This window comes from Mesoplodon densirostris, chromosome 7, assembly GCF_025265405.1.
Source record: "Mesoplodon densirostris isolate mMesDen1 chromosome 7, mMesDen1 primary haplotype, whole genome shotgun sequence".
NCBI lineage: Eukaryota > Metazoa > Chordata > Mammalia > Artiodactyla > Ziphiidae > Mesoplodon > Mesoplodon densirostris.
The window spans coordinates 17,598,528-17,617,500 of record NC_082667.1 but is presented as its reverse complement, the minus strand read 5'-3'; the positions used below and the strand labels follow the sequence as shown (position 1 = coordinate 17,617,500).

Here is an 18,973-nt window from a genome sequence, read left to right as displayed (position 1 = left end):
TAAGTTGCAGAAAAAGTAACCCAATTTGCAAAATAAGATTTAGAAAATTATTGGAAATAATAAGAGTCAGAGTCTTTGAGTGCTAGAAGGAATCATAAAGGTCATCCTCATTTTAGAAGCAAGGAAACAATTAGACCTAAAGACAGTGAATTGCCTGATTTTCACAAAACAAGTTAGGGCAGAACCAGAGGCAAACTCCTTATCTCCTGGCTTAAACCAAAGGTAAAGCCAGGTAGCCATTCATTTTATAGTTAATGTAAAAGTTCTGAATTTCACTTATATAAATTCAAACTGGTACATCTATCAACAGCAGTAGTTATAATTGTATATTTTTTAAATTTCTGTAAATTAAGAAGGAGGAGCTTTTAGCACATACTAACCAGCTGTGTATAGGTAGTAGCACTTTAGGAATATTTAAAAAACTTGAACATCTCACCATTTTTTAAATAGTATCTCACCTTGTTCCTACCAGTTTTGTCACTTATAAATTTGGAAATGTTGATTTTTATGAATACTAGGAAAAAGACAATAGATATATTTATTGGGCTTCATGCTTGGAAGCTTCAACACGGTGTTCAGAAAGATGCAGTGGTGCAGAAAGTAATTTTTATTTTCAGATGCATAGACACCATTATATATGTTTATTGTTATCTCTCTAAGTGGCAGTATTATTTAATATAAAGAAAGGAGACTTAAATTAGGGGATGTGTAGGGGGAAAATGCCATTTACCAAGTCATTGAAAATGGAAATGAAAAATATTGACTCCACCAATTTTGGTGAAGGTAGTGTAATGAGTCTGTACTTAGTACTTAGTTTTTACTTCTGCTTCATATACATAACAATGACAGATAAAAAACAAAACAGAAATCAAAATAAAATATAGTCAGGCCTAAACACAGCATAAATATCTCCATAGACCAGAAATGGAACAAAACACTAAGTTGAGAATGTGGCTGAAACTGTAAACCTGCTGGTCTTCGAGGCCAGGAACAGGCTCTGGTGTCTGGTTGTTCATTTCTATGGAATAAAGGAGATGACAATATTTTGTGCAAGATAAAGGAAGATAACCAAATTCACTACTGCTCTAAGACTAGGATGGAGCTTGAAAAGAGTCTGGTGGAAGAAAAAAAAAAAGCAGGAAGAAAAAACAAAACCTAATGACCAAAAAACAAAACAAACCATCCAGTGGTTCAATAATTGCATCTTCAATTTACTGAACACCATTTCAGGGTAGAATATTACTTTGGAGTAGAAACTCTAAACTAAAATTATGTGATGTGAGTTTGGGCCTGGGGTCTGGATAGAACCTGGAAGCAACTACAAAACTGCTAGACACAGATGATCATGGAGTAGTTGGGAAGAGACAGACAGATAGGGAGAGGGGGTGAAGGATGATTCCAAGATTTTTGACCTGAGCGATTGACGTTGGATGGAGTTGGTATTAGCTGAGATATAGAACACTGAAGGAGGTGTAGACTGAGGAGGAGTTTAGCTTTGGTATATTAAGTTTGAGATACCTATTAGGCATCTAAGTGGAGACGCTGAGTGAGGAGTTGGTTCTTCTAGTGTGGACTCCTGGGTAAAGGTCTGAGCTAGAGAGATAAATTTGTTATGCATTGACATAGACATAAAGCCATGAGACTAAGTAATACAGTTTATCTACAAAGTAGTGACTACTGGATGACTTCTTAGATACTAGAAGACAGTGGAGGAATAGCATCAAAGTGTTAAGTCTAGAATTTTGTATTCTTTTAAATATAATATTTTATATTCTCTTAAACCATCATTCAAGAGTGAGGACAAAGCAGTTTTCTGACATACACAGACAGTTTACTAACCACAGACCCTCACTTAAAAAAAAATTAAAGATGTACTTCTGCAAGAAGAAAAGTAAATCCAGTGGAAGTGCATAGAATGTGTAATGGTGAGTAAAAACATTGATGAAAAAGTTGCTAAATTTATTTATTTATTTTCTGTGTTTAAAAGATAAAACTAAATAAAATTACCAGTCCGTAGGTGGGTTGGGGCATGCTCAATGATTAGTTAAAGCATGTTAACTCTTCTGTTATGTTCAGGATGCAAAAATAACTGAATAAATTAAAATCCTGTTGGAAAATGTATAGGTATGCATATTAAAAATTTAAGAATATCGCCACCTTTCAGAAGTCTTGCCAAAAGAAATATAAATCTAATCAAACCACAGTATAATTTGCTTTTCACTATAATTGGTTTCTTTTGTCATTTTATATATTCTGTGTATTTAAAAGATTATTCTAAGAAAGGGTTTGTAGGCTTCGTCAGACTGCCAAAGAAGTCCATGACATGAAAAAGTTAAGAACCCCTGAATCCTGGTGTCAGTATTCAGGAAATACAGAGGACAGAGGAACATGTTAAACCTGTGGGATGCAGTCAGTAAAATCTTGTAGAGTAATAAACTCTACAGGATAAGTAACCCAATTTCTTTCTCAAATAAATTACAGGGATTAAAAAACAGGAAATAGAGGGGTAACCAGAAGATTAAAAGAGACTTAAAAGACAAATCAACCAATTGCAGTGTGTGTAGACCTTACTGAATTTTGACTCAAACAAATTGTATTTTAAAATAGAGGGAAGAAACAGTTGGGAATGAACACAGACTGGATATGTAATATTAAGGAATTACTATTTTTTGCATGTGATAATGGTGTTGTGGTATTATCTTTTAAAAAAGAGAATCTTTCAGAATCATACTGAAATATTTACTGATGAAAAACTTAACCAAAAGAAAAGTAAGGACAGTAACCAAAATAATAGAAATGCAATCTATAGTTTTCAAACCTACAAACAAAGAGAAGATACAGGGGGAGGGGAGGGAATGTAGAAAGTGTATCAAAAGTGTATCAGGGGCTTCCCTGGTGGTGCAGTGGTTGAGAGTCCGCCTGCTGGTGCAGGGGACACGGGTTCATGCCCTGGTCCAGGAAGATCCCACATGCCATGGAGTGGCTAGGCCCGTGAGCCATGGCCACTGAGCCTGCGCATCCAGAGCCTGTGCTCTGCAACGGGAGAGGCCACAGCAGTGAGAGGCCCACCTACTGCAAAAAAAGAAAAAAAAAAAGTGTATCAGGCAGGAAATGAGAAAAAAGCAGCAAAGAAAAAGTAAGATAAACAGAAAACCCAGAATAATCTGGTTGAAATAAATCCATAAGATCAGTGATCACAATAAATATAAACAGATTAAACAAACTGATTAAAACGTGGAATATCAGATTGGATTTCTTATTTAGTTTAGCTGTATAGTACATATGAGAAATATACCTACAACAGCCTGGATATTACCATTCTCACTACCTGAGGGAAAAGAAAGAACATGGTGAAGCATACACTGGCTCTAAAAATGCTTCCCTCTAGAAGGCTCATATGATGCTTCTCATGTTACATCGACCAAAGGAAATATTGGTCACATTGGAGTCCAGCAGAACAGTGATGATGTAGAATTCTCTTTTAAGGAGGGGCACAAATTTGTTAATAATAATACAGTCTACCCCAATAATTATAACAAGATAACATTTCATACCCATGAGATTGACATAAATTAAAAAGTAGGACACAGAGGGCAGACAGCAGAAGCAAGAAGAACTACAGTCCTGCAGCCTGTGGAACAAAAACCACATTCACAGATGGACAAGTTGAAAAGGCACAGGGCTATGTACCAAATGAAGGAACAAGATAAAACCCGAAAAAAACAACTAAAAGGAGTGGAGATAGGCAACCTTCTAGAAAAAGAATTCAGAATAATGATAGTGAAGATGACCCAAGACCTCGGAAAAAGAATGGAGGCAAAGTGAGAAGATGCAAGAAATGTTTAACAAAGACCTAGAAGAATTAAAGAACAAACAAAGAGATGAAAAATACAATATCTGAAATGAAAACTACACTAGAAGGAATCAATAGCAGAATAACTGAGGCAGAAGAACGAATAAGTGATCTGGAAGACAAAATGGTGGAATTCACTGCTGCAGAACAGAATAAAGAAAAAAGAATGAAAAGAAATGAAGACAGCCTAAGAGACCTCTGGGACAACATTAAACACAACAACATTCGCATTATAGGGGTCCCAGAAGAAGAGAGAGAGAAAGGACCAGAGAAAATATTTGAAGAGATTACAGTCAAAAACTTCCCTAATATGGAAAAGGAAATAGCCACCCAAGTGCAGGAAGTGCAGTGAGTCCCATACAGGATAAACCCAAGGAGAAACACAGCGAGACACATAGTAATAAAATTGGCAAAACAAAGACAAAAATTATTGAAAGCAGCAAGGCAAAAACGAAATAACATACAAGGGAACTCCCATAAGCTTAACAGCTGATTTCTCAGCAGAACCTCTACAAGCCAGAAGGGAGTGGCATGATACTTAAAGTGATGAACGGGAAGAACCTACAACCAAGGTTACTCTACCTGGCAAGATCTCATTCAGATTCGATGAAGAAATCAAAAGCTTTACAGACAAGCAAAAGCTAAGAGAGTTCAGCACCACCAAACCAGCTCAACAACAAATGCTAAAGAACTTCTCTAAGTGGGAAACACAAGAGAAGAAAAAGACCCACAAAAACAAACCCAAAACAATTAAGAAAATGGTCATAGGAACATGCATATCGATAATTACCTTAAACGTGAATGGATTAAATGCTCCAATCAAAAGACACAGGCTCGCTGAATGGATACAAAAACAAGACCCATATATATACTGTCTACAAGAGACCCACTTCAGACCTAGGGACACATACAGACTGAAAGTGAGGGGATGGAAAAAGATATTCCATGCAAATGGAAATCAAAAGAAAGCTGGAGTAGCAATACTCATATCAGATAAAATAGACTTTAAAATAAAGAATGTTGCAAGAGACAAGGAAGGACACTACATAATGATCAACGGATCAATCCAAGAAGAAGATGTAACAATTATAAATATATATGCATCCAACATAGCACCTCAATACATAAGGCAACTGCTAACAGCTATAAAAGAGGAAATCGACAGTAACACAATAATAGTGGGGGACTTTAACACCTCACTTACACCAATGGACAGATCATCCAAAATGAAAATAAATAAGGAAACAGAAGCTTTAAATGACACAATAGACCAGATACATTTAATTGATATTTATAGGACATTCTATCCAAAAACATCAGATTACACTTTCTTCTCAAGGTCGCATGGAACATTCTCCAGGATAGATCACATCTTCAGGCACAAATCAAGCCTCAGTAAATTTAAGAAAATTGAAATCATATCAAGCATCTTTTCTGACCACAATGCTATGAGATTACAGGGAAATGAATTACATGGAAAAAAACGTAAAAAACACAAACACATGGAGGCTAAACAATACGTTACTTAATAACCAAGAGATCACGGCACAAATCAAAGAGGAAATCAAAAAATACCTAGAGACAAATGACAGTGAAAACACGATGATCCAAAACCTAGAGGATGCACCAAAAGCAATTCTAAGAGGGAAGTTTATAGCTACACAAGCCTACCTCAAGAAACAAAAATCTCAAGTAAACAATCTAACCTTACGCCTAAAGGAACTAGAGAAAGAGGAACAAACAAAACCCAAAGTTAGCAGAAGGAAAGAAATCATATAGATCAAAGCAGAAATAAATGAAATAGAAACAAAACAATAGCAAAGATCAATAAAACTAAAAGCTGGTTCTTTGAGAAGATAAACAAAATTGATAAACCATTAGCCAGACTCATCAAGAAAAAGAGGGAGAGGACTCAAATCAATAAAATTAGAAATGAAAAAGGAGAAGTTACAACAGATGCCACAGAAATACAAACCATCCTAAGAGACTACTAAAGCAACTCTATGCCAATAAAATGGACAACCTGGAAGAAATGGACAAATACTTAGAAAGGTATAACCTTCCAAGACTGAACCAGGAAGAAAGAGAAAATAATCACAAGTAATGATATTGAAATCACAAGTAATGATATTGGAACTGTGATTACAAATCTTCCAACAAACAAAAATCCAGGACCAGATGGCTTCACAGGTGAATTCTGTCAAACATTTAGAGAAGACCTAACAACCATCCTTCTCAAACTCTTCCAAAAAATTGCAGAGGAAGGAACACTCCCAAACTCATTCTTTGAGGCCACCATCACCCTGATACCAAAACCAGACAGAGATACTACAAAAAAAGAAAATTAAAGACCAATATCACTGATGAATATAGATGCAAAAATCCTCAACAAAATACTAGCAAACAGAATCCGACAACACATTAAAAGGATCATACACCATGATCAAGTGGGATTTATCCCAGGGATGCAAGGATTCTTCAATATGTGGAAATCAATCAATGTGATACACCATATTAACAAATTGAAGAATAAAAACTATGTGATTATCTGAATAGATGCAGAAAAAGCTTTGGACAAAATTGAACACAGATTTATGATAAAAACTCTCCAGAAAGTGGGCATAGAGGGAACCTACCTCAACATAATAAAGGCCACATACGACAGACCCACAGCAAACATCATTCTCAATGGTGAAAAACTGAAAGCATTTCCTCTAAGATCAGGAACAAGACAAGGATGTCCATTCTCACTGCAATTATTCAACATAGTCTTGGAAGTCCTAGCCACGGCAATCAGACAAGAAAAAGAAATAAAAGGAATACAAATTGGAAAAGAAGAAGTAAAAGTGTCACTCTTTGCAGATGACATGATACTATACATAGGGAATCCTAAAGATGCCACCAGAAAACTACTAGAGCTCATCAGTGAATTTGGTAAAGTTGCAGGATACAAAGTTAATGCACAGAAACCTCTTGCTTTCCTGTACACTAATGATGAAAAATCTGAAAGAGAAATTAAGGGAACACTCCCATTTACCATTGCAACAAAGAGGATAAAATACTGAGGAATAAACCTACCTAGGGAGACAAGACCTCTATGCAGAAAACTATAAGACACTGATGAAAGAAATTAGGATGATACCAACAGATGGAGAGATATACCATGTTCTTGGATTGGAAGAATCAATATTGTGAAGATGACTATACTACCCAAAGCAATCTACAAATTCAATGCAATCCCCATCAAACTACCAATGGCATTTTTTACAGAACTAGAACAAATCATCTTAAAATTTGTATGGAGACACGAAAGACCCCGAATAGCCAAAGCAGTCTTGAGGGAAAAAAACAGAGCTGGAGGAATCAGACTTCCTGACTTCAGACTATACTACAAAGCTACAGTAATCAAGACAATATGGTATTGGCACAAAAACAGAAACATAGATCAATGGAACAAGATAGAAAGCACAGAGATAAACCCATGCACCCATGGTCAACTAATCTATAACAAAGGAGGCGAAGACATACAGTGGAGAAAAGACAGTCTCTTCAGTAAGTGGTTTTGGGAAAACTGGAAAGCTACAAGTAAAAGAATGAAATTAGAACACTCCCTAACACCATACAAAAAAATAAACTCAAAATGGATTCAAGACCTAAGTGTAAGACCAGACACTATAAAACTCTTAGAGGAAAACATAGGAAGAACACTCTTTGACATAAATCACAGCAAGATATTTTTTGATCCACCTCCTAGAGTAATGGCAATAAAAACAAAAATAAACAATTGGGACCTAATGAAACTTCAAAGTCTTTGCACAGGAAAGGAAACCATAAACAAGACCAAAAGAGAACCCTCAGAATGGGAGAAAATATTTGCAAATGAATCAGTGGACAAAGGATTAATCTCCAAAATAGATAAACAGCTCATGCAGCTCAGTATTAAAAAAACAAACAACCCAATCCAAAAATGCACAGAAGACCTAAATAGAGATTTCTTCAAAGAAGACATACAGATGGCCAAGAAGCACATGAAAAGCTGCTCAACATCACTAATAATTAGAGAAATGCAAATCAAAACTACAAGGAGGTATCACCTCACACCAGTTAGAATGGGCATCTCTTTGTAGAAAATCTACAAAGAGAAATGCTGGAGGGGGTGTGGGGAAAAGGGAACCCTCTTGCACTGTTGGTGGGAATGTAAATTGATACAGCCACTATGGAGAACAATATGGAGGTTCTTTAAAAAACTAAAAATAGAATTACCATATGATCCAGCCATCCCACTACTGGGCATATACCCAGAGAAAACCAGAAATCAGAAAGACACATGCACTCCAGTGTTCCTTGCAGCACTATTTACAATAGACAGGTCATGAAAGCAACCTAAATGCCCATCGACAGATGAATGGATAAAGAAGATGTGGTACATATATACAGTGGAATATTACTCAGCCGTAAAAAGAAACAAAATTGAGTCATTTGTTGAGACGTGGATGGATCTAGAGACTATCATACAGAGTGAAGTAAGTCAGAAAGAGAAAAACAAATATCGTATATTAACGCATATATGTGGAACCTAGAAAAATAGTACAGATGAACCAGTTTGCAGGGCAGAAGTTGAGACACAGATGTAGAGAACAAACGTATGGACACCAAGGGGTGAAAACCATGGGTGGGTGAGGTTGGTGGTGTGCTGAATTGGGTGTTTGGGATTGACATGTATATACTGATGTGTATAAAATTGATGACTAATAAGAACCTGCTGTATAAAAAAATTAAAAATATTTTTTTAAAAAAGTAGGACAAAACCAAATGTTGGTAAGTTAATGAGGAGATGGATATTATCCTAATCTGTTGGTAGAATTCCAGTTTTTATAACCACTTTGAAGAGCAGATTGGCAGTGACTAAATAAACTGAAAATGTATCCCATACAGCCCCATATTTTTCTCCTACTGGAACTCTTACACAATGACAGTTTTATAAGAATACTATAGCACATTTAAAAGCAAAAAATATTTTAAAACAAGCAACCTAATGGTTTACAGGAAAATAAATACTTTTCTTTTTTTTTTTTTTTTTTTGAGGTACGCGGGCCTCTCACTGTTGTGGCCTCTCCTGTTGTGGAGCACAGGCTCCGGACACTCAGGCTCAGGGGCTATGGCTCACGGGCCTAGCCGCTCCACAGCATGTGGGATCCTCCCGGACCGGGGCACGAACCCATGTTCCCTGCATCGGCAGGTGGACTCTCAACCACTGTGCCGCCAAGGAAGCCCCAAATAAACACATTTTTATAAATCCGTTAGAATGAAAAATTTAGAGCTATACCAGCCAATGTAGATAAATGTCAAAAACATAATATTAAGTTAAAAAAAAAGAAAGTTGTAGAATAATACATACAGTATGATAGTATTTATATAAAATTTCCAAATTTGCAAAGCAATGCTATATGTTGATTTTGGAGATATAGCTGTAGATATATATATAAAGTAATATTTTAAGAAAAGTAGGGCAATATAGTAATATTTTATAAAATTTACATGAAAATGATGCATAAAACATTCAGGATAGTGGTAAGTTTTGTTCTTTTATTTATTTATTTATTTATTCATTCTCTTGGCTGCACCGCAGTTTGTGAGATCTTAGTTCCCCAACCAGGGATTGAACCCAGGCCTTGGAAGTGAAAGTGCCGAGTCCTAACCACTGGACCACGAGGGCATTCCCAGGATAGTGGTATCTTTTGGAAGTGAGAGAGGGATCTCAAAGGCAGTTAAGAGGGGCTTCAAGTATTCTTTTTTCTTTTAGAAAAATCTGGAGTATGGCCAAATGTTAAGATAGATAGGGTGGTGGAAACATGGCTGTTAACGTAATTCCTCTGTATGTTTGGAAAAAAAAAGTCAGTGGCAGGAATTCCCCTGGAACACTAGTTACTTCAGGTAGCACTATCAGTGTGCTAGATGTCTTCAAGGACTGAAATATGACACATTTGGACAATTCAAGGTACTTCTAATTGCTGAGCTATTCTGTGCCAGTTAAGTTGATAGATGTAGCTTTATAGATAGTCAGAGATCATATCATAAGGCACTCATGTGCCAGTATTTTAAATGTCATGTTCTGTTACTTTCTGTATATGGACACCTGTTTCGAGAAGCTTATTTATGTCAACTAACGTAACCCAGGGCATATTTTGATTTCTCTGACTTGTTCAACACATTAAATTCTCCTTTCTCTTACATTGTATCTAGGTTGAAATATTAGAAAAATCCATTTGTGTTCTTATTTTCTTCTCAACAGAAGCAATTAGTTGCTCAAAAAATTCATATAGAAGAGAATGAGGACAGAGATACAGGACTGGAACAGAGACATAATAAAGAGGATCCAGACTGCATCAAAGCCAAGGTACCTTTAGGGGACCTAGATCTGTATGATGGCACATACATAACTTTGGAGAGCAAAGATATCAGGTAAAGAAATTCTCTTTCCAAAAATAAAGTACGTCTTCCTGAACAGACCTTTCTCGACTCAACTAGAAATTATTTCTCTAATGAGAAAAAGCTTCAGCCACTAATGACTTTATTGAAATTTCAAAGTTCAAAATGTATACCATGTATAGAATTCTTACAAATCAATTAAAAATATTTAAAAGCATAGTAGAAAATTGAACAATTTATGGTAAAAAAATGCAAATGGCCAATAAACATGTGGAAAAAATATTTCTCAGTAATGATCAGATAAGTGCATACTGAGACATATTTTTCATCTCTCAAATTGAAAAAATTGTTTAAAAATCAATAACTGGTAAAAATGTAGAAAGACTATATAGAAGTGTAAACTGGTTTAACATTTCTAGAAAGAGTTGAGCAGTGTTATATTAGCTTTTGAAAAGCGCAGTCTGTTTTTGAAATTAATTAATTAATTTGTTTTTGGCTGCGTTGGGTCTTCATTGCTGTGCGTGGGCTTTCTCTGGTTGCGGCGAGCGGGGGCTACTCTTCATTGCGGTGCGCGGGCTTCTTGTTGCAGAGCACAGGCTCTAGGCATGCGGGCTTCAGTAGTTGTGGCGCACAGGCTTAGTTGCTCCGCGGCATGTGGGATCTTCCCGGTCCAGGGCTCGAACCCATGTCCCCTGCACTGGCAGGCAGATTCTTAACCACTACGCCACCGGGGAAGTCCAGAGTCCACAGTCTTAATGGTTTGTGACCCTAACCATTTTTTTTTAAATTTATTTGGCTGCTTTGGGTCTTAGTTGTGTCATGCAGGATCTTTGTTGCAACGTGCAGGATCTTTTAGTTGCGGCATGCATATGGGATCTTGTTCCCTGACCAGGGATCGAACCGTGGGCCCTCCCTAACTCTTGATATATCTCCTTTAAGTTGAACTCGCAAAAAATTTTGCTCTAACAACAGCTCTATGAAAAAAGTATGCATGTTGACTAATATTGGTTGTAAAGTGAGATGCTTTGAGAATATGATTTAATTAGGGAAAAATTGGACATATCTTCGCTTTTCATTCATTCATTACTTCTTGCCTCTTGATATTTTAGCCCTGAAGATTATATAGACACAGAATCTCCTGTCCCTCCAGACCCTGATCAGCCTGATTGTACTAAAATTCTAGAACTTCCGTATAGTATACATGCTTTTCAGCACTTGCGAGTAAGTAGAGAAATTTGGGGGGTTTTGTTTGTTTTCATTTTTTTCTTTAATCTCTTGCTTATACATACTCTTTTTCTTTCTTCTCTCCTTCCAAACAGCTTTATAATGTAACAAACATCTCCTATTTCTTAAAATTCCTTCAAATTAAATGCCATAAGATATCAAATTACTTGTGATTTCTAATGTCTTATAATCTCCTTTTTCTGTTTTTTTTCTATTTTTTCTTCTCCTCAGGGTGTACAAGAGAGAGTTAATCTTTCTGCACCTCTACTACCTAAAGAAGATCCAATCTTCACATATCTATCTAAACGGTTAGGAAGGAGTATAGATGACATAGGTCACCTCATTCATGAAGGCCTACAGAAGGTAAGTCGTAAATGACTTAAAGAGCCCGGAGGCCCTGTGTGAACAGAATGTCATGTTTTTGTCTAGCTAGCTTGTTTTTGTCTAGAGAGTGATTTTAAATCATGATTACAGTAATATAAACTGTATAGTTCAAAGTTAGAGAGAAGCATTGATAATCCAGTCCCCTTTACCAGGACAAGATGCTGAAAAGTTTTATTTAAACTAATTCATGAAAAAACAAATTATAAACTAATATAAGCAACAGGGCTTATAAACTAGATTATATATTTTGAGTGTGAAAGAACATTAACATTAGTGTCTTTGATATATGTCTATACACAGGAAATACATAGATTATCACTGTTTTCTGAACAGGTAAAAGAATCACCACTAACAATAAAATCTTCATGTAATTTTAAGGGAACATCTACTTTAAAATAATGAAATGGGGAATTATGTAACAAGACCCAAGAACTTAAAGGTATCATTCAGGATAACATGTGGGAATTTAGAAAATAGTTTTTGCTCTTCTCTGTGCCTAAGGAGATTTGTAAAATGCAGGCTAGTTTCTAAGCACTATTATAGTGGTACTAAGTAAAATGTGTAATTGTAACATTTATATACAGTTTACCCAAATATATTATATATTTATATGTTTATTCAAATGCATTATATATTATAGGATTATTTTTGTAGCTAAGTTACCTTCTTCATATTGTTTTTCTGAAGGTAATGTAAAATACTGCATCCCCAGAATTGATAAGTAATAAGGAAAAACTGGCCTGGGATTTAAGATATCGTTCAGAGAATTGTTAGTTGAAAGTAGATCATCGTGGTAAATGCTCTATAGAAAATTAAAATAGAGGGTAATTGGGTGGCTTCTTTAGGTTGAGCAGTTGGGGTTATCCTCTCTGGAAAGATGAAATTTAAGCTGATACTTGAATGACAAGAAGGAACCAAAAGTCAAAGATCAAGGAAGAACTTTCTAGGCTGAAGAATGAGCAAAGGCCCTGAAGCCTTAATGAGCTGGGTAGTATATTGGTTAGCTCAGGCTGCTGTCACAAAATACCACAGACTGTGTGGCTTAAACAGCAGAAACCTATTTCTCACAGTCTGGAGGCTGGAAAGTCCAAGATCATGTTGCTGGCTGATTCAGTTCCTGTTGAGGACTCTCTTTCTGGCCTGTAGATGACCACCTTCTGGCTGTGTCCTCACATGGCTTCTTCTCAGTGTGTACATGGGGAGGGAGGGAGGGAGAGAGAGAGAGATAAATCTTCCTCTTATAAGGGGACTGGCCCTATTGGATTTTTTTTTTTTTCCTATTGGATTTTTAACCTTTATCACCTCTTCAGAGGCCCTATCTTCACATATAGTCACATTGAGGGTTAGGGCGTCCATATATGAATGATTAGAGACACATTCAGTATATAACAAGTGTTATGTAATTAAATTCAGGTCAGTATGGCTGGAGCTTGGTGAGCAAAGGGGAGGATGATAGAGAATGAAGCCAAAGTAGTAGGCCAGGGCCAGACTATGTGGAGCTCTGAAAGCCAAAGTTAGGACTTTGAATTTTATTACAAGTGTGCTGAGAAGCTGGAGCAGAGGAGTAACATAATTTACTGAGTACTTTTTAAAGTACACTGTCAAACTTACATGGAGAGGGGACTAAAGGAGGCCAAACTTGGAAATAGACCATTAGAAGGCTAGTGCAGTAATTCAAGAGAGAGATGAAGATGGTTTGGACTAGAAGGGTTAGTAGTGGAAATGAAGGAACTTAAACTATTTCAGGAAGTGTTTAGAAGTTTAGAAGCTGATTAATTAGATATGGGGAATGAGAGAAAAAGAGGAATCAAAGGTAATTCCTTAATTTTTGGCTTGAGCAACTTGGAGGAGCAGTGTTGGGGTGAGAGAAGATGAGATAGAGTTCTATTTTGGTCAAGTTAAATCTGAAATACCTATGTGAGTCTGGAATTCCAGTAGAGGTCAGAGCTGGGCATACAGGTAGAGAATAATTGTTAAGTAGGGAGTATTTGTAGCTGTGGGATTACATACGGTCATCTGGAGAAGAGTGAAGTTTGAGAAGAAGTCCTGGGTCCTCCTACATTATCTATCAAGCAGAGGGTGAAGGGCCAGCAGAAAAGATCCAAAGGATGTCCAGAAGGATGTGATATCCTAAGAGCCAAGGGAAAAAATGTGTTCAAAAGAGAGAGAATAATTAATAGTGACATTTGAACATTTATAGATTAGAGCGGAGATTTTATGAGAAATCGTTTTTTTATTTTGAATTTTATTTTATTTATTTTTTATACAGCAGGTTCTTATTAGTTATCTATTTTATACATATTAGTGTATACATGTCAATCCGAATCTCCCAATTCATCACACCACCACCCCCACTGCCACTTTCACCCCTTGGTGTACATATGTTTGTTCTCTACGTCTGTGTCTCTATTTCTGCCCTGCAAACCGGTTCATCTGTACCATTTTTCTAGGTGCCACATATATGCGTTAATACACGATATTTGTTTTTCTCTTTCTGACTTACGTCACTCTATACGACAGTCTCTAGATCCATCCACGTCTCTACAAATGACCCAATTTCATTCATTTTATGGCTGAGTAATACTCCATTGTATATATGTACCACATCTTCTTTATCCATTTGTCTGCTGATGGGCATTTAGGTTGCTTCTGTGACCTGTCTACTGTAAATAGTGCTGCAGTGAACATTGGGGTGCATGTATCTTTTTGTTTTTTGTCCGTGAAATATATTAAAACTTTGCTGATGACAGTTGGAAATCAAAACATTAAAACTTTTAACATAATAAAATGGCTGTGTTTGTGAAGATTTTTTAAAAGTTTCCTAAACCAATAAGAGAGAAAAATTGAAAAGTAGTGAATATAATACAAATTAAACATCAATTGAAAATAGGAGTCAGTGTGTTAAAAAAAAATTAACAGATTGGTCAGGTATAAAGGAGGTCATATTAAATTTTCTAATACTGTTACAGTATGTACAGCACAGCTGAGTTAGGGTGATGGACAATATGACCTCTTGAAGCCCTTTACAATCTTTCTTTTTTTTTAAATTTTATTTATTTTTTTTGAACAGCAGGTCCTTATTAGTCATCAGTTTTATACACATCAGTGTATACATGTCAATCCCAATGGCCCAGTTCATCACCCCCCCATCCCCACCCCCCAGCTGCTTTCCCCCCGGGTGTCCATACGTTTGTTCTCCACATCTGTGTTTCAGTTTCTGCCCTGCAAACCAGTTCATCTGTACCATTTTTCTAGGTTCCAAATATATGCGTTAATATATGATATTTGTTTTTCTGTTTCTGACTTACTTCACTCTGTATGACAGTCTCTAGATCCATCCACGTCTCTATGAATGACCCAATTACGTTCCTTTTATGGCTGAGTAATATTCCATTGTATATATGTACCACATCTTCTTTATCCATTCGTCTGTCGATGGGCATTTAGGTTGCTTCCATGACCTCGCTATTGTAAATAGTGCTGCAAGGAACATTGGGGTGCATGTGTCTTTTTGAATTCTGGTTTTCTCTGGGTATATGCCCAGTAGTGGGATTGCTGGATCATATGGTAATTCTATTTTTAGTTTTTTAAGGAACCTCCATACTGTTCTCCATAGTGGCTGTATCAATTTACATTCCCACCAACAGTGCAAGCGGGTTCCCTTTTCTCCACACCCCCTCCAGCATTTGTTCTTTGTAGATTTTCTGATGATGCCCATTCTAACTGGTGTGAGGTGATACCACATTGTAGTTTTGATATGCATTTCTCTAATAATTAGTGATGTTGAGCAGCTTTTCATGTGCTTCTTGGCCATCTGTATGTCTTCTTTGGAGAAATGTTTGTTTAGGTCTTCTGCCCATTTTTGGATTGGGTTGTTTGTTTCTTTAATATTGAGCTGCATGAGCTGTTTATATATTTTGGAGATGAATCCTTTGTCCGTTGATTCGTTTGCAAATATTTTCTCCCATTCTGAGGGTTGTCTTTTCGTCTTGTTTGTAGTTTCCTTTGCTTTGCAAAAGCTTTGAAGTTTCATTAGGTCCCATTTGTTTATTTTTGTTTTTATTTCCATTACTCTAGGTGGTGGATCAAAAAAGATCTTGCTGTGATTTATGTCAATGAGTGTTTTTCCTATGTTTTGCTCTAAGAGTTTTATAGTGTCCGGTCTTACATTTAGGTCTCTAATACATTTTGAGTTTATTTTTGTGTATGGTGATAGGGAGTGTTCTAATTTCATTCTTTTACATGTAGCTGTCCAGTTTTCCCAGCACCACTTATTGAAGAGACTGTCTTTTCTCCATTGTATATCCTTGCCTCCTTTGTCATAGACTAGTTGACCATAGGTGTGTGGGTTTATCTCTGGGCTTTCTATTCTGTTCCATTGATCTGTATTTCTGTTTTTGTACCAGTACCATATTATCTTGATTACTGTGGCCTTGTAGTATTGTCTGTAGTCAGGAAGTCTGACTCCTCTAGCTCTGTTTTTTTTTCCCTCAAGACTGCTTTGGCTATTCAGGGTCTTTTGTGCCTCCATACAAATTTCAAGGTTTTTTTTTTTTTTCTAGTTCTGTAAAAAATACCAGTGGTAATTTGATAGGGATTGCATTGAATCTGTAGGTTGCTTTGGGTAGTATAGTCGTCTTCACAATATTGAGCCTTCTAATTCAAGAACATGGTATATTTCTCCATCTGTTTGTGTCATCATTGATATCTTTCATCACTGTCTTATAGTTTTCTGAGTACAGGACTTTTACCTCCTTAGGTAGGTTTATTCCTGGGTATTTTATTCTTTTTCTTACAGTGGTGATTAGAATTGTTTCCTTAATTCATCTTTCTGATCTTTACGTTGTTAGTGTATAGGAATGCAAGAGATTTCTGTGCATTAATTATGTATCCTGCAACTTTACCAGGTTCATTGATTAGCTCTAGTAGTTTTCTGGTGACATCTTTAGGATTCTCTACGTATAGTATCGTGTCATCTGCAAACAGTGACAGTTTTACTTCTTCTTTCCCAATTTGTATTCCTTTTATTTCTTTTTCTTCTCTGATTACCATGGCTAGGACTTCCAAAACTATGTTGAACAATAGTGGCAAGAGTGGACATCTGTGTCTTGTTCCTGATCTTAGAAGAAATGCTTTCAGTTTTTCACCATTGAGAATGATGTTTGCTGTGGGTTTGTCATATATGGCCTTTATTATGTTGAGGTAGGTTCCCTCTATGCCCACTTTCTGGAGAGTTTTTATCATAAATGGGTGTTGAATTTTGTCAAAAGCTTTTTCTGCATCTGTTGAGATGATCATATGGTTTTTATTCTTCAATTTGTTAATATGGTGTATCAAATTGATTTGCGTATATTGAAGAATCCTTGCATCCCTGGAATAAATCCCACTTGATCATGGTGTATGATCCTTTTAATGCATTGTTGGATTCTCTTTGCTAGTATTTTGTTGAGGAGTTTTGCATCTATATTCATCAGTGATATTGGTCTGTAATTTTCTTTTTTTGTAGTATTTTTGTCTGGTTTTGGTATCAGGGTGATGGTGGACTCATAGAATGAGTTGGGAGTGTTCCTTCTTCTGCAATTTTTTTGGAAGAGCTTGAGAAGGATAGGTGTTAGCTCTTCTCTAAATGTTTGATAGAATTCACCTGTGAAGCCATCTGGTCCTGGACTTTTGTTTGTTGGAAGATTTGTAATCACAGTTTCAATTTCATTACTTGTGGCTGGTCTCTTCATATTTTCTATTTCTTCCTGGTTCAGTCTTGGAAGGTTATATCATTCTACAATTTTTTCCATTTCTTCCAGGTTGTCCATTTTATTGGCATAGAGTTGCTTGTAGTAGTTGTGTCTTAGGATGGTTTGTATTTCTCTGGTGTCTGTTGTAACTTCTCCCTTTTCTTTTCTAATTTCATTGATTTGAGTCCTCTCCCTCTTTTTCTTGATGAGTCTGGTAATGGTTTATCAATTTTGTTTATCTTCTCAAGGAACCAGCTTTTAGTTTTATTGATCTTTGCTATTGTTTTCTTTGTATCTATTTTATTTATTTCTGCTCTGATCTTTATGATTTCTTTCCTTCTACTAGCTCTTGGTTTTGTTTGTTCTTCTTTCTGTAGTTCCTTTAGGTGTAAGGTTAGATTGTTTATTTGAGATTTTTCTTGTTTCTTGAGGTAGGCTTGTATTGCTATAAACTTCCCTCTTAGAACTGCTTTTGCAGCATCCCATAGATTTTGGATCATCGTGTTGTCATTGTCATTTGTCTTTAGGTATTTTTTATTTCCTCTTTGATTCTTCAGTGATGTCTTGGCTATTTAGTAATGTATTGTTTAGCCTCCATGTGTTTGTGTTTTTTATGTTTTTTTCCCCTGTAACTGATTTCTGATTTCCTAGTGTTGTGGTCAGAAAAGATGCTTGATATGATTTCAATTTTCTTAAATTTACTGAGGCTTGATTTGTGACCCAAGATGTGAGCTATCCTGGAGAATGTTCCATGTACACTTGAGAAGAAAGTGTAATCCGCTGTTTTTGGATGGAATGTCCTATAAATATCAATTAATTCCATCTGTTCTGTTGTGTCATTTAAAGCTTGTGTTTCCTTTTTAATTTTTTGTCTGGATGATCTGTCCATTGGTGTAAGTGAGGTGTTAAAGTCCCCCACTATTATTGTGTTACTGTCGATTTCCTCTTTTATAGCTGTTAGCAGTTGCCTTATGTATTGAGGTGCTACCATGTTGGGTGCATATATATTTATAATTGTTATATCTTCTTCTTGGATTGATCCCTTGATCATTATGTAGTATCCTTCGTTGTCTCTTGTGACATTCTTTTTTTTAAAGTCTATTTTACCTGAAAGGAGTATTGCTACTCCAGCTTTCTTTTGATTTCCATTTGCATGGAATATCTTTTTCCATCCCCTCACTTTCAGTCTGTATGTGTCCGTAGGTCTGACATGGGTATCTTGTACAGTATATATATGGGTCTTGTTTTTGTATCCGTTCAGTGAGCCTGTGTCTTTTGATTGCAGCATTTAATACATTCACGTTTAAGGTAATTATTAATATGTTTGTTCTTATTACCATTTTCTTAATTG

General features: G+C 36.2%; 1 protein-coding gene across 2 annotated transcripts in view; it reads left to right on the top strand.

Annotated features, from left to right (window-relative positions):
• Window positions 1-18,973, top strand: part of TTC17 (tetratricopeptide repeat domain 17) — a 154,656-nt gene that overhangs the window by 29,046 nt on the left and 106,637 nt on the right. For both annotated transcript variants that reach the window (XM_060104675.1, XM_060104674.1), the window contains exons 3-5: window positions 10,146-10,315; window positions 11,392-11,503; window positions 11,738-11,869. In XM_060104675.1, coding sequence (XP_059960658.1) covers window positions 10,146-10,315; window positions 11,392-11,503; window positions 11,738-11,869 — 414 coding nt within the window. The remainder of the gene's footprint in view (window positions 1-10,145; window positions 10,316-11,391; window positions 11,504-11,737; window positions 11,870-18,973) is intronic.